This window comes from Neofelis nebulosa, chromosome 8 (assembly GCF_028018385.1).
Source record: "Neofelis nebulosa isolate mNeoNeb1 chromosome 8, mNeoNeb1.pri, whole genome shotgun sequence".
In the NCBI taxonomy this organism is placed as follows: domain Eukaryota; kingdom Metazoa; phylum Chordata; class Mammalia; order Carnivora; family Felidae; genus Neofelis; species Neofelis nebulosa.
In genome coordinates, this window is record NC_080789.1 from 52,554,777 (window position 1) to 52,568,801 (window position 14,025).

At 40.0% G+C, this 14,025-nt stretch overlaps 1 protein-coding gene across 1 annotated transcript in view; it reads right to left on the bottom strand.

Annotated features, from left to right (window-relative positions):
- XPOT (exportin for tRNA) overlaps positions 1-11,402 on the bottom strand; it is a 37,248-nt gene extending 25,846 nt beyond the window's left edge. Inside the window, exons 1-5 of the mRNA XM_058742136.1 lie at positions 11,159-11,402; positions 7,914-8,047; positions 4,093-4,175; positions 833-889; positions 73-142 (exon numbers count right to left, since the gene is read on the bottom strand). Of these exons, the coding sequence (XP_058598119.1) occupies positions 73-142; positions 833-889; positions 4,093-4,175; positions 7,914-7,973 (270 nt within the window). The 5' untranslated portion in view covers positions 7,974-8,047; positions 11,159-11,402. The remainder of the gene's footprint in view (positions 1-72; positions 143-832; positions 890-4,092; positions 4,176-7,913; positions 8,048-11,158) is intronic.
- Between the last annotated feature and the right edge of the window lie 2,623 nt (positions 11,403-14,025).

The following is a 14,025-nucleotide window of genomic DNA, read 5'->3' on the forward strand; positions in this document are numbered from 1 at the left end:
TGCTAAACTCTTACAAAACTAAAAATTTAAATATCTGGCAATTTGAGGTACGGAATAAAATTACTAGTTTACCTGAGCTTGAAGCCAAGAGATGAGCGTCTCCCTAATTAGTTGTTGCTGAACTGTAGTTAGTTCTGAGTATCTGTCCAAAATAGAGAAGAAAAATAGTAACGCCTGTATTTGGTGTCTGTGGTTTAAAAAGTAACAGCCTCATATATTTGAAAGGGAAAATCTATGTAACACTCAATTACTTAAAACTCCCTAAAATAAATTGAGAATGCTTCTCATCATGGCTTTAAAGAAAAGACAGGTGGGCCTGGTAGGTAGTATATCAACCACTGATCTTAGTTTAAGGTTCAGCTCACGTGAAAATAAAATGGGAGCTGTGGAATTTTTCAAATGGAAATATGGCTATGTTTTGAGGTCTGTGACTTACAAAATAAATCGACAGGCAAACCAAGGGTCCTCTGAGTAGTGATTCACTGTTTTCTGCTTAATTGAGGCAGGTTTCTAAATGCAAATGGCCACACTGCCACTAACCTCCAACAGAGTTATCATGTAGAAAACAGGTTTGCTGTTGCTAGATCTTCTGATTTTTCCAGAGAAGCTTGAAATCTAATTTGTTGTGTGAAATGTCTGGATTTTTTATTGTAACCAATGAAGTCAGTATTTTTAAAACACTTTGGGATAAATCAAAACACATCTATAAACTGGATGTGACTTATGCACTCTCAACCCACAGCTTATATTATGATTTTCCCAGAAAAAAACTAACTTAGAAAATGGTCTCTCCTCACAAATTTCAGAGTCAAAACAGTGAGAAAAGCCTTACTTGTATTTCACTTGATGTTCCAGTACTTGAAAGCAGAAAAACTTTATGTGATCATCACTGAAAAAGAAAAAAGGAAAACCAGGTTAGAACAGAATTTAGAGAAAACAAATCAAAAGTAAAATACTAGTGAAACAGCTGAAAAGTTTCTCAAAGGAGACCTTTGGCTTCCTTTCTACCTCTTGATCTCATATGTTACACTGATATCCATTTGTTTAGAACTTCAATATTATACAATGATGAATATTTCCATTAAATCTGATAAGCAAAATGATGACAAAAATTAAGATGCAGCTTAAGTATACTGCTTTGCGAACAGAAGGCATTCCCCCTAAATTCTAGATGTTTGGATTCCTGTAACAACTCCTACACTTTACAACAGAAAGGCTAGAATAGGGGTAGAATAACAAATGGTCAAATACCCAGAGATTGATTCAAACAGAGATTAGTAACTGAAATCATACTTAAAATTCAACCCTAGACAGCTCCATTGCACCAAATCCAAAACGAGCAGTGTCACTCGGACTGGTAGTTCAGCCTCAAAATGTCATGCAGAAAACCAAGTTACAGATACACTGCCCTTGTAAGAAGGGAGCAAAAATCAGTTATCTACCAGTTTTCTACTCTCAAGGGTCTCTCTAGGGGTGATGCAGAGCTGCAGTGAGTCAACTACAATCTCTAACAAAATCCGTTTAGAGAACAACAGGGGTGCTTAGGTGGCTCAGTCGATTTAAGTGTTCAAGTGGGTTTCAGCTCAGGTCAAATGATCTTGCGGTTCAGTTCATGAGTTCGAGTCTCCCATAGGGCTCTGCAGTGGCAGGGTGGAGCCTGCTTGGGATTCTCTCTCCCTCTCTCTGTCCCACCCCTGCTCTCAACTCTCTCTCTCTCAAAATAAATAAATAAACAAAGCAAAACCAAAAATACCAGCAATAACAACAATCTGTTCATGTAGTGTAGTTTGTCTGGGCCAGCCTTAATCATTGAACAATTTTTCATATCTAAAGCTAACTGGTAAATACAAGAATAGGCAGTATCTTAATTTAGACTACATGAATTAACTAAACAAAGTAATTTCACACACAAGAAGTTGAAACAATCTTTCAATTAAGTTAGGTTTAATTACCACCTCTTCTGAGAACTTAAGGTTTCTATCCTCACCATGGATGACACTGAAGCCTTAACTGAACTATAAAAGACTTAGGTTTCCACTGAAAAATATACTACAGAAATCCTTTTAAAAGCCAGATCTTATATCCTCTAAGGCATACAGATGTTCTCGAAATAAACTCTAACGTGGAGTACTCGGTTCCAACCGTCAACGGTGGCAACTCACAGCCACAGCACGTCGACTATGCCAGCTAGAAGCCATCACTAACACTCAGGGGCATCTACTGCCACCAGCAAGTTGTCTGCTTACCCTAAGTCAGCTGGGTTTCCCTACGCCCTACTATGTCAATTGTATGTCTTTTTCAGTTAAGTAACTTAGTTAACCATTATATAAACTAATGAAATGAGTATGAAAGTTCCTATTTTTGTAAAAATTAAGCTGAACGCTTTAAAAAGACTTCACAGGAAGTCACACTACAAAAAGGAAAAACCTTAGGACACTAATTCAAAGGGATACATGCACCCCTGTGTTTATAGCAGCACTATTTGCAATAGCCAAGACATGGAAGCAGCCCAAGTGTCCACTGAGAGATGAATGCATAAAGAAAAGGTGGTATAGATACACAATGGAATATTATTCAGCCATAAAAAAGAAAGAAATCTTGCCGTTTGTAATGACATGGATGGAGCTGGTGTATATAATGCTAAGTGAAATAAGTCAGTCACAGAAAGAGAAATACTCTGTGATTTCACTCATATGCGGAATTTAAGAAACAAATGAACAAAGGGGAAAAAATAGAAGCGAGATACATAAACCAAGAAAAAGACTTTTAATTATAGAGAACAAACTGATGATTACCAGAGGAGAGGTGGCTAAGGGAATGGGTTAAATAGGGAATGGGTTAAATAGGTGATGGGGATTAAGGAGGGCACTTGTCATGATGAGCACAGGGTGAGCACTATATTGTACACCTGGAAACAATATAACACTGCATGTTAATTAACTGGAATTAAAATTAAAAATTTTAATAATTTTTTTTCCTTTTTAAGTTTTTAAAATTTATTTTAGAGAGAGAGCGTATGCCAAACCAGGGGGAGGAGCAGGGGATTGGGGGGAGAGGAGAAGAGGGAGGGAGGGAGGGAGAGAGAGAAAGGGGCGGAGGGAGGGGGGAGGGAGAGAGAAAGAAAGAAAATGAATCTGAAGCAGGCTCCACATTCGGCACAGAGCCCGACACAGGACTCAATCCCCCAATCCTGGGATCACAACCTGAGCCAAAATCAAAAACTGGGCCACTCAACTGACTGAGCCACTCAGGCAGCCCTAAAATAAAATTTTTAAAAAGGGGGCACCTGGCTGGCTCAGTCAGTTAAGTGACTGACTGGCTCAGGTCATGATCTCACTGTTTGTGAATCTGAGCCCCAGGTCAGGTTTTGAGCTGATGGTGCAGACAGCCTGCTTGGGATTCTCTCTCCACCTGCCCCCCACTTGTGCTGTCTCTAAGTGAATAAACAAACAAAAAGAAAAATTAAAAAAATTTGATTATAAAAGGAAAATCCTTCTGCATATTTGATGTGGGCTAGATAACTAGAAGACTTGGAGAGGTGGGGCTAAGTAACTAAAACATCTAACTTCTTCAATCCACTGGAGAGCCAAAGTGGAAACTGTAGAGGATGCATTATAGGTGTGATCAATGTAAGAATGATGAAGTGAATGGTAGTGGCATATACATAAAGGAAAGAGCTTGATTTAATATAAAGAAGCTGGTAAGTGAATGTGTTTACACTCTAAACTTTTTTTATACTTTAAGTTAAAATAAAAACTTAAGATACATACAATTTATGACTCCCTCCTCTGCCAACCTCCCTCCTATGCCAAACCATCATAAGGAAGTTCTTACTGCACTGTATTCCTGCTGGGATCTGCTATCGGGTGCAAAAAGCATACGGCAAAAGACAGACTTACTGAAAAGTCAATCCTGGAATGGCCAAATTATTAGTTTACTAATTTTCTCATTTCTACACTGAACGGTTTTCCAAAACACAAGCCATAAAATGTTTTTATGGAAACGTTTTCCAAATACAGGCAAATTTAAGAGTCCTATCAGGTTCACAGAAATTTAAATTCCTCTAAGTCATGCAAATTTTGTTTTAATTACCTGTATGTCCTTTGGGCCAGAGCTTCAGCACACACTTGCCAGGCATCTGGGGAAATCTTTAACTGCTCAAAATAGGCCAGGGCCTGTAAGATTACAAAGCCAAAAACACATGTGGAATGGTCAATCTCAGTGCCTTACTGATACTAAAATATTTTATGAGTAGCAAACCATAAACAAATCAATCCACCTAAAAAAAAAAAAAAAAAAAAAAGGCTAAAATACTGGCTTCTAAGTATGTGCAACTTAGTGATCATTCCTAGAAAAAAGGTTACGTAAAAAGCAAATTCTATTAGTTAGATACTCCTGTTTCCCTACAGCAAAGAAGACAACACAAAAATGCCCTGCAGACCTCCGTGAATAATTAGGAGCATTAAGAGAAAAACCACAAGTGCTTTGTCAAGTGCTGTGTTCCTGAGGTATATGTAATTATAAAATGGTACATAAAGGGCATTTTTCCTATTTAATAGCAAATATGCTATTAAAGAGGTGATTACAAAATGAGTCCAATTACATGATATGAATTTTGGAAAAGTACTAACAATTGAAAAGCTTTAGGAAATGTTTCATATTTCTCTGCTTGGGAATTCAGGGCTTTGTTCAAAAGTATAGTCAAGATGGATGAAGCACCAAGTCCATGTGCTCCTTACTAGATTGCTGGGAAAATGGGAAGGACTTCTGCCACTCTTCCATTAGCCTGTTTCAAATGGCATCAATGACAGATACAGATGTCATGTAGGACAATGGGCAAATAATCCTAGTGAGCTGTGAAAAGTACCTCAAACAGCCAACAAAATAACACAAAACCAGTGCTAGATAATTTTAAAGCTGATATAAACCTTGAAATGACATAGAAAGAACATTACGTATTAGAGGAACCTAATTTTAATTAGTAAATATTTTTAAAGCTATGGTTTGTGCTCCAATAGTAATGAAATAAATTGTATAGCTCTTGATCAGCAATCAAAAAAATGACAGATATCAGTACACTGCACATATTATGTTGCGTAAATTGTTTTAGTTATATATATGAGTACATGTGTGTGTATATATATGTGTGTACATGTGTATACTGTGTGTATATATACATACATATAAAATGTGTATATATGTACACATATATATACACACAGTATACACATGTAAAAAATATATTTACTTGGGGCACCTGGGTGGCTTAGTCGGTTAAACAATCCGACTTCGGCTCAGGTCACGGTCTCGCAGCTCGTGGGTTCAAGCTCCACGTCAGGCTCTGTGCTGACAGCTCGGAGCCTGGAGCCTGCTTTAGATTCTATGTCTCCCTCTCTCTCTGCCCATCCCCCACGCATGTTGTCTCTGTCTCTCAAAAATGAATAAATGTTAAAAAAAATTTTTTTAAATAAATAAAAAATATATTTATTCATATATGTCTGTACACACACACATACACACAATCAAGATGTAAAATTTTTCCTTTAGGTTAGAGGTTTAAAAAAAAAAGCCAAAAAGCTACCATATTTAAGTGATATTCTTTTATTATAATTGTATCAGTGAGGGATTAGGGAATGGGTTTTCATATGTGGTCTCACTGGCTGCTCCCACAAGTATAAATAATGGCTCTCTTTGAAAATTAAGACCAGAAGAACCCAGGCTGCTGCAAAGAATCTAGTTCAGTTGTTGTCTAACAATATTCCATGAAACGTTGGGTTTCCTTTAGGAACATTTATTGTCCCATTTAAGGACAAGGTGGAAGTCAATCATGTATGTTGCATTACCACCTAATGTATCACTTACCAAAAAAAAGGCGGGGGGGATTCAGTATATCACTGACCTACCAGTTTCTTTAACTAGTAAGTTTTAAGCCAAAGACAGCGATTCCATTAAAAAAGTGAAAATAACTTGAAAGTTTTCAGTTTTTAACTGAAGTCTTTTAACTCTGAATCCATGCATTACCAACATTTTAAAATAAAATTGTGTGGCAATGATGAACAAGTCAAAGCTTTTATCACCTATTTCTTTTATTTCATACCTTTTTTCTAATGCTCTAGATTGCTGCTTCTAAGTGGCAACAGAGGCACTTCAGCTACTGCCCCTGTAGAAAAACAGAACTATAGCCAGACAACTAAGAAATGGAGCTGGCACACAGTTATCTTACAATCAAACTGAATTAGTGTCCCAACTACTCATTTCCAGCATCAGAACTATTAGAACTCACTTTAAGATTCCTTCTTTTTTATGCTAATTAATTCCATTACTCAGGATGGCTTAAGGGGATCAAATTAAGCCTGAATTTGGATGCTTAATATACGCCTATGACTGATGGAACTCAATTTTATTGATAAAAGCATAACTTTATATTAAAACTACTAACAATGCATTAGGTTTACTTCTCCAAAATATAAAATAATTACACATTTAAAAAATGTGTTGGGAGAGGGTACCTGGGTGGTTTGATCTGTTAAGCATCTGACTTCGGCTCAGGTCATGACCTCTCAATTTGTGGGTTTGAGCCCTGCTTCAGGCTCTGCTGACAGCTCAGAGCCTGATGCCTGCTGAGGATTCTGTCTCTGTTTCTCTCCGCCCCTCCCCTGCTCACACTCCATCTCTCTTTCTCTCAAATATAAATAAGCATTAAAAAAAATTTTTTTAATCTGTTGGGGATTGTGGTATTTAATAAAAAATGAATAATTTACAAAAGGGATCATAAAAAAAAAACACAAAAGACTATAATAACAAATACTAAAAGGCTTTTAATCATAGCCATACAATACCAAGGTAAGCATCTATGATACTTCAACTATGTGACTAAGGGTTTGAAGATAAGGCAGCTTAAACTCCTGTGGAAAGAAATTTGTCTACACAGAGAAAACGTGATTTTAAATGTCTTTTGATGTCCTAACTAGTTTGTTAGGTATCTTGTAACTAGCCAGATATTTAAATCTCAATTCCTGTTATTGCCCTCAATGTGGAGGGCTTGTTACTTATTCAACAGCAGAGGCATGAAACTGTATTAGAAAGTACTTGAGGTTTTTTTTTGTTTTGTTTTGTTTTTACTACTGAAGAAAATTCTGCTTAAATTTTTTTTTGTTTTTTTTTTTTACTACTGAAGAAAATTCTGCTTAAAAGCACAAAAACTGCAATACTATTAGTGAGATTGTTAACCTCATTTAGCTCATTTGTAAAAAATATCCTTTGCTATGAGAAGTGGAAAGAGAAAAGGATTCTCCTTCCACTTACCCTATACTTCAAAACACCCACATCTTTAACAAATGTAATTATAGGCTTGCTCTTTAGATTCTTCTTTTATCATTCAGCTATAGCCATGATTACAGGTGTAGCCTACATTATGTTTAATTGTCCAAATATCCCAGCGCCCCATGGATTCCTTGTCATCTGACCATTTTATGTAACCTAAGACATGGCATATTCTAACTGCTAATTTACATGTCTGCCTGGACTAAATAACAAGGATGTTAAGTATCATTAACATCAGACCAAGCCAGGCAATAGAAAGATAAAATACGCATGTCTGTCACTATGGAAAGTTCTTCGAAGAGTCTTTGCATTACAACTTTTAACTAAATAGAAACAATGACTGATGTGACATAAAGAGCTGCCTTGAATCACACATGGGATTTCAATACTTGTTAAACCAACTTTTAAAACACAAATCACAATGCTCACTGTTTGTATATTCAGAATATATTCAAGTACATCAAATTTGTCTCCATTCATGTCTACTCAAATGAAATCTTCATCATCAGATGTATTTTTTTTTAATTCAAGTCCTCTAAAATGCAAATCTGTAGTAACCTTTAAAAAATGATTAAGCTGACTTAACTTACCCTTTGTCTGAAGTCTGAATCAGCATTTGGATTTAGCCCTAAAAGAGCCTGTTCATCCATCCCTGCTGCTATTCTTGGAGTTTTCTGATTACAATAGGCGTGCCCTCTGATCCCACAGAAGAATCCACAAACATCTGCACACACACACACACACACACACAAAGTTGAAAGAAAACATTTGATGAACAAAATTAATGCTTATCCAGAATATCACAAGTGGATAACATTATGCAAAGATGTTTAAATGTTAAAAGAACTTTTGAAAACTATCCAAAATTACAACTAAAGGAGCCTGTCTTAGAAGAAATACTAAATACTCCACAAATGTGTAATTTCTGAAAATCTAACATATGTCATTGATGTTCTCAAATTTTTCTTTAAGATCATGAATATAGGAAGTAACTCATCTCTAAACAGAAGTATCTAATTTATGCAATATTATTACCTCCAGTACTTAAAAGTACAACTGTGTGACTACACCAAAAAATGACAAGCCTAGATTATCTTATTATACTAATTTGCCCCTTTCCATTTGTCAATATCACAAACCTTAAAAAAAAAATACAGAACTCAGAATGGCTAAATAGTGACCTCAGAGTTCAATATCCTTACTGGAGTGTCTACCAAGTACTTCAAGAGAAGTCAAATGAAAGAGAAGTGGAGTGAAAAACCAGGCATTTAACTTTTAAACAACAGACTCTCTTGACAGCCACTTTTAGAAATGTTATTTCACAAAACATTTTTTAATAGTAGCTATAAAAATTGATAAAGAACTTAATACTGACTAGTCTTAAGAATATTTAGTCTCTGGAAAGCAATTCACTTTTTCACAATATATGGTCTAACGTTCTCAAGTAAGAACATGATTAAGTCCCAAAAGGCTACTTGGTTTTTGATACAATGTACAGTTGAGGAAACAAGGAACAAATTCTAAATAATGTGAAAATCACACTTATCCTCTCAATACCTATGAGGTAGAAAAACCAGGACTACTGCTCACATAAAATGGCTGTAGGGCTTTTTTTTTTTTGGGGGGGGAGGGGTGTTTTAATTATCATAAACCAAAGAGAAGATCAGAGCCTAAAGAAGCCAAGAGACTAAAGGCCCGGGATGGGGGTGCACAGCCTTTCTAGGAGTGGTGAGGCCAGGATCTGATCTAGGTTAGAGGACCCCAACTACAATATGCTTTTCTGTCTTCCCCAGGGCCTGCCTGAAACAAATGATAAATCCGGTTATGTGCTGAGAGCCCTTGGAGAGTAAAGTCCAGCCCCTTCTTATTTCTAGATACTTGCAGACTACAGCAAGGCAGTGTAGCACCCCCCCCCCCCCCAGGATTAAGGTGCACACACTTTTGAATGACTATTCTTCAGCTGAACCCAGCAAGGCCAGTGGTATTTGGCCTTTCATCTTTGCACTCACTGCTCTTTTCTTGTTACTTTGTTAACCCCTGCCTGTCCTTCAAAACTCAGCTTAGATGTCACCTCTTTCCAGAAAACTTCTTTGATCCCTATTGTCCAATTCTCCTAAACTGGATTAAACGCCCCTCTTAAGTGCTGATATGTTGTCGCTGCCTCCTTGTTTTCTCTCCATAATCTTGAACGGAAAGAACTGTCTCAAATATTCACCATTATGCCTCTAAGACATAGAACATAGGCTTTGGGTTTGGAAATACCTGGATTTGTACCCCAATCTAGTAATTTTCAAACTGGGGCCACATGGACAACTAGGAAATCTGAAAAAAACAGCCCTTTCTATGAAGTGGAAAAAAGACCATCTACCTCATAAAGCTGTTAAGACTTCAATGAGATAAGACATGTAAAGCATGCCTGGCACATAGTGGGCCCTCAACAGGTTATTTAGAATTCAGAGCTTGCCACATGGGGGAAGGGGACTACTTGGAGTAGTCTAGATTTATCATATACTAAAAAATGGGCATTTGAACAGATTGGAAAACACAGGTTTTCTTCCCTCACCCCTGCAAAAATGAAAATTTAATGATTCCTTGGAAAACTGCATACTCAGAAAATCTGAGTTTCTGTGAATTCCGTATTAAAAAGTCCTATAAAATCATCTTGAATTTAGGGAAAATTGCTTAAGCTGAGTCGCTTTAGTTCTATCAAGTGAAACAGCACTGGTCTTAAGAAAAAAACTGGCCAGTAAATAACCTAAGGAAACATAAACTTGTTACCGTTGTCGGTACAGAAAGAATCCCCCATAGAGAGGCACTTGGATAAAAATCAATATGCAGTGGAACATAAATAAGCATAAAATGGTAAATTACCTACGTGTGTGTGCAAAGAACTGAAAAGTTACAACCTGTGCGAAAAGGTAACCATTCCCTCAATTAAAGGTTGTGCATGAACACTTAATGTTCTAACAAGCCACGGATGTGCAGGCTTAAACATTTGTTACAATGCGATAAACATGTCAATTACGCATCCAGCAAACGTTGTGGAGGGAAGCAAGCAACATACTTAAAATACTGAGCCCTAACTATTCCTTGATAGCCATTTAAAAAAAAAAAAAAAATCAAACAATCTGGGAAAGTTCCTCCACACCTACTAAAGACTGTTCAAAGACCAGGACTGAATCTTTCCAGTCTTTTACCACCACACTGACAAGTCGCTTTAATAAAACGTAACTTCCCCCAGTAACAACTAATTAGCACTTTCAAAAAGTACTTGTTTCTTCTAGTTATAGGGAACATCACGCTTGTCTACTCCTGCAAAACTGTGAAGGGAAGAGAAGAAATGGCGTGTCTGTGCTGGCAAAATTACTACACAGAAATACTACTTTTCTCCTTTTTGTCCTGGGGCTGGGGGGTGGGCAGCGAAGCAAGTTTGAGGTCTCCGCAGTTGAAACTGGTAGGACACGCTATTACAAATGAGGCTGGCCACCTTTAGTACATCAGGGGCCACAGATGAAGCCGACCCTCCTCGGCCGGCCTTGCCCCCTCCTCCCCCACCCCGTCCCTCCCCGAAAAGAGCCTCGTGGCAACTCGGGTGATGAAACACCGGGCAACGGGCGGCCACGCACTCGGGACGCGCTCCGCGGCGACGGCCGCGGTTCGTACCCACCCCCACCCAGTCCGCCCAGCCTTGGGGCGCACCTCCCTGGACGGCCCCCGGCCCGCACCCCAACCCCGGCGTGGGGGCTCCCCGGGCCAGTTCGCCCAGACAACTTCCCCGCATTCCCGAGCGGACCGAGGTGGATCCGGGTCCCGCCGCCCCCAAGCTTCGAGTCACCTTCCCTATCACTCCATCCCGCCTCCCCGCCTGCACTCCCGAGGGCTGGTCAGCGGAGCGGAGCGACGCCGCACGCAGGGAGCGGGGAGAGCGGCCCTCGTCCTTGTCGCCGTCGTCCTCCGCCACGGCCGCAGCGCTAATGCCGGAGACAGAGCTGGCTGGGGCCGCGCGCCGCTCCGCGTCCCCTGACGCCTTCTCTTGCGTGGCGCCGGACCGGCAACCTAGCAAGCAGGCGGGCGGGGTCGGCGCCCCAGGAAGGGAAAGAGCGCGAGGGGCCGGCTAACGCCGCCGCCGCCTCCGTCGCCGCTGAGTCAGCGCGAAGCGCGCTCCCCGCGTCGGCGCCGCGCGGGCCAGCTCCAGCAGCCTCATGGAGAGTGCAGACGGCAGCCCGCGGGCTCGGGCCGGGAGCCTACAACTCCCGGCATGCACGGGGCAGGCGGCGCTTCCGGGCGCTCGCCGGGCCTGTGGTGCATGCCGGGATGGGGTGTCCGGCGCGAGTCCCTCCCGCGCTGCTGAATCCTGGTGGTCCTAGCCGCAGGGTAGGGCGCGCTTAGCATGCTCCGTAAAGGCCTCCTCAGCTTAGCTGGTGGATTCGAGTGCGGCGCTCCTGAGATCCAGATGACGTGATCCAAACCATATGGGATTCGGTTTAATTGCTCTTCCATGGTCCCACGTGTTTAGCGTCTAGGAGCGTGAGGATCCTCTCAGGGGCGCTGAAAATTCTTAAGTTCCACTTGAAACGTACTAATATATTGTCATTGGTGAAAAGGAGAGCATTCTTAGGGAGTTCTGCTCTGCTCGTAGGTTACTTTTCTGGTAGTTACTTCGTTTATTCGGAGGTAGTATTGGTTCCAGCTGCCTAGATTTGAATCCCAGCCACAACCCCAACCTCTCCACCCCACACACTTGTTGACCTCAGTTTCAGCACTTGACATTTTCTGTGTTTCAGTTTACTCATTTGTAAAATGGGGACAATAATAATACTGACCTCAAAGGGTTCTTGTGAGTATTCAGTTAATATATGCTTTTGCACACAATAAGTGCTCAATATTTAGGTTTCATTGTTGATTATTCACTACTGAATACAGACTAGGCAATAGTCACTCAGACTGAAGTGACAATTTGGGAGGGGAAATTCAGAAGAGATGTATAATAAAATTAACGTAACAACAGCTACATTTATTTAGTGACCCACTAGGTGCAAGACACTACACCAGTCATATATACAATATTTTCTATCACTGTTGCATCGCGTTTGTAACTTTAAAATGTCCTGCAAAGATTCCTGTCCTAGTTCAGCGTATATCTGGAGTTTAGCACATAGGATAATGCCAGCCTGTAGTTAAAACTCAGTGAGTAGATTATTGCATAGATCCTTATATTACCGGTGTTGGTCAACTATGGACTATGGGGACCCGATACTAATCCTAGTCCAAGTGGCTCCAAAGTCTTTAATATGTTTGGTTTATTCCACTTACCTACTATCTACAGCTTATCTAAAGTTTATCTAGTAATATTGACCCTTTATGGTAGTTCAATAATCTAGGATTTAAAGAATCTTTCAATTTTGAAAACTCACATTATTTTGAAACCAATAAAGAAGCACCTATAGGGAGGCAGGCTGGCTGGTTCAGCTGGTAGAGCATGCCACTTGAAGCCCCACATAGGGTGTAGAGATTACTTAAAAATAAAAATTAAAAAAAAAAAAAGCACTTGGTGGAATCTAATTGAGGAGGACCCAAAAGGGTTATTAAATCTGACAACTTTATTTAAAAAAATTTCTTTTTAGTATTTATTTTGAGAGAGAGAGACAAAGCACAAATGGGGGAGGGGGAGGGACAGAAAGAGAGGAGGGACACAGAATCTGAAGTAGGCTCTGGGCTCTGAGCTGTCACCACAGAACCTGACGTGGGGCTCGAACTCACAGACCAGGAGATCGTGACCTGAGCTGAAGCAGGATGCTTAACCGACTGAGCCACTCAGGTGTCCCTAAGTCTGACCACTTTATAGTCTAGTGTTCTCATTTCAGACTAACATAAAATGACAGTTATCAAAATGTTGATAAATAGGGGCACCTGGGTGGCTCAGTCGATTAAGCAACTGACCCTTGATTTTGGCTTAGGTCATGATCTCACAGTTCGTGAGTTCCAGCCACACACAGGGCTCTGAGCTAACAGCAAAGAGTCTGCTTGGGATTCTGTCTCCCTCTCTCTCTGCCTCTCCCCTGCTTGCACTCTCTCTCTCTCTCTCAAAAATAAATATATATTTTTAAATGTTGATAAATAACACCATCATTATTTTAACTTAAAGCATGTATGCTTGCATTAAACAAATTTAAAGCACGTATGCTTGCATTTGGCAGTGTTTTCACAAATTAATTGCCAACATTTTGGAGCATTTATTATGTGGCAGAAACAGGTTCTGTTTTGTTTTTTAAGTTTATTTATCTTGAGAGGAAGAGAGAGTGCTTGTGAGCAAGGGAAGGGAGAGACAGAATCCCAAGCAGTCTCCGAGCTGTCAGTGCAGACTCAGGGCTCCATCTCATGAACGATGAGATCATGACCTGAGCCCAGATCCAGAGTTGGATGCTTAACTGACTGAGCCACCCAGGTGCCCCTGTGCCTAAAATAGTTTTAAGTGTTCATATGTTAACCCTCACAACAACTCTATGAGGTAGGTACTGTCATTATCCCTATTTTATAGATGAGGAAACTGAAGTACATAAAAGGTAGCAGAGCTGGGATTCAACCCCCCCTTCATATGTACAAGAAAGTTATCGCTAGGTGGTGAGATTGCAGAGGATTTTTTTTCTTCCTTGTACATTTTTGGAGTTTTAAAAATCCTCCACAGTGACCAGATAGTATTTT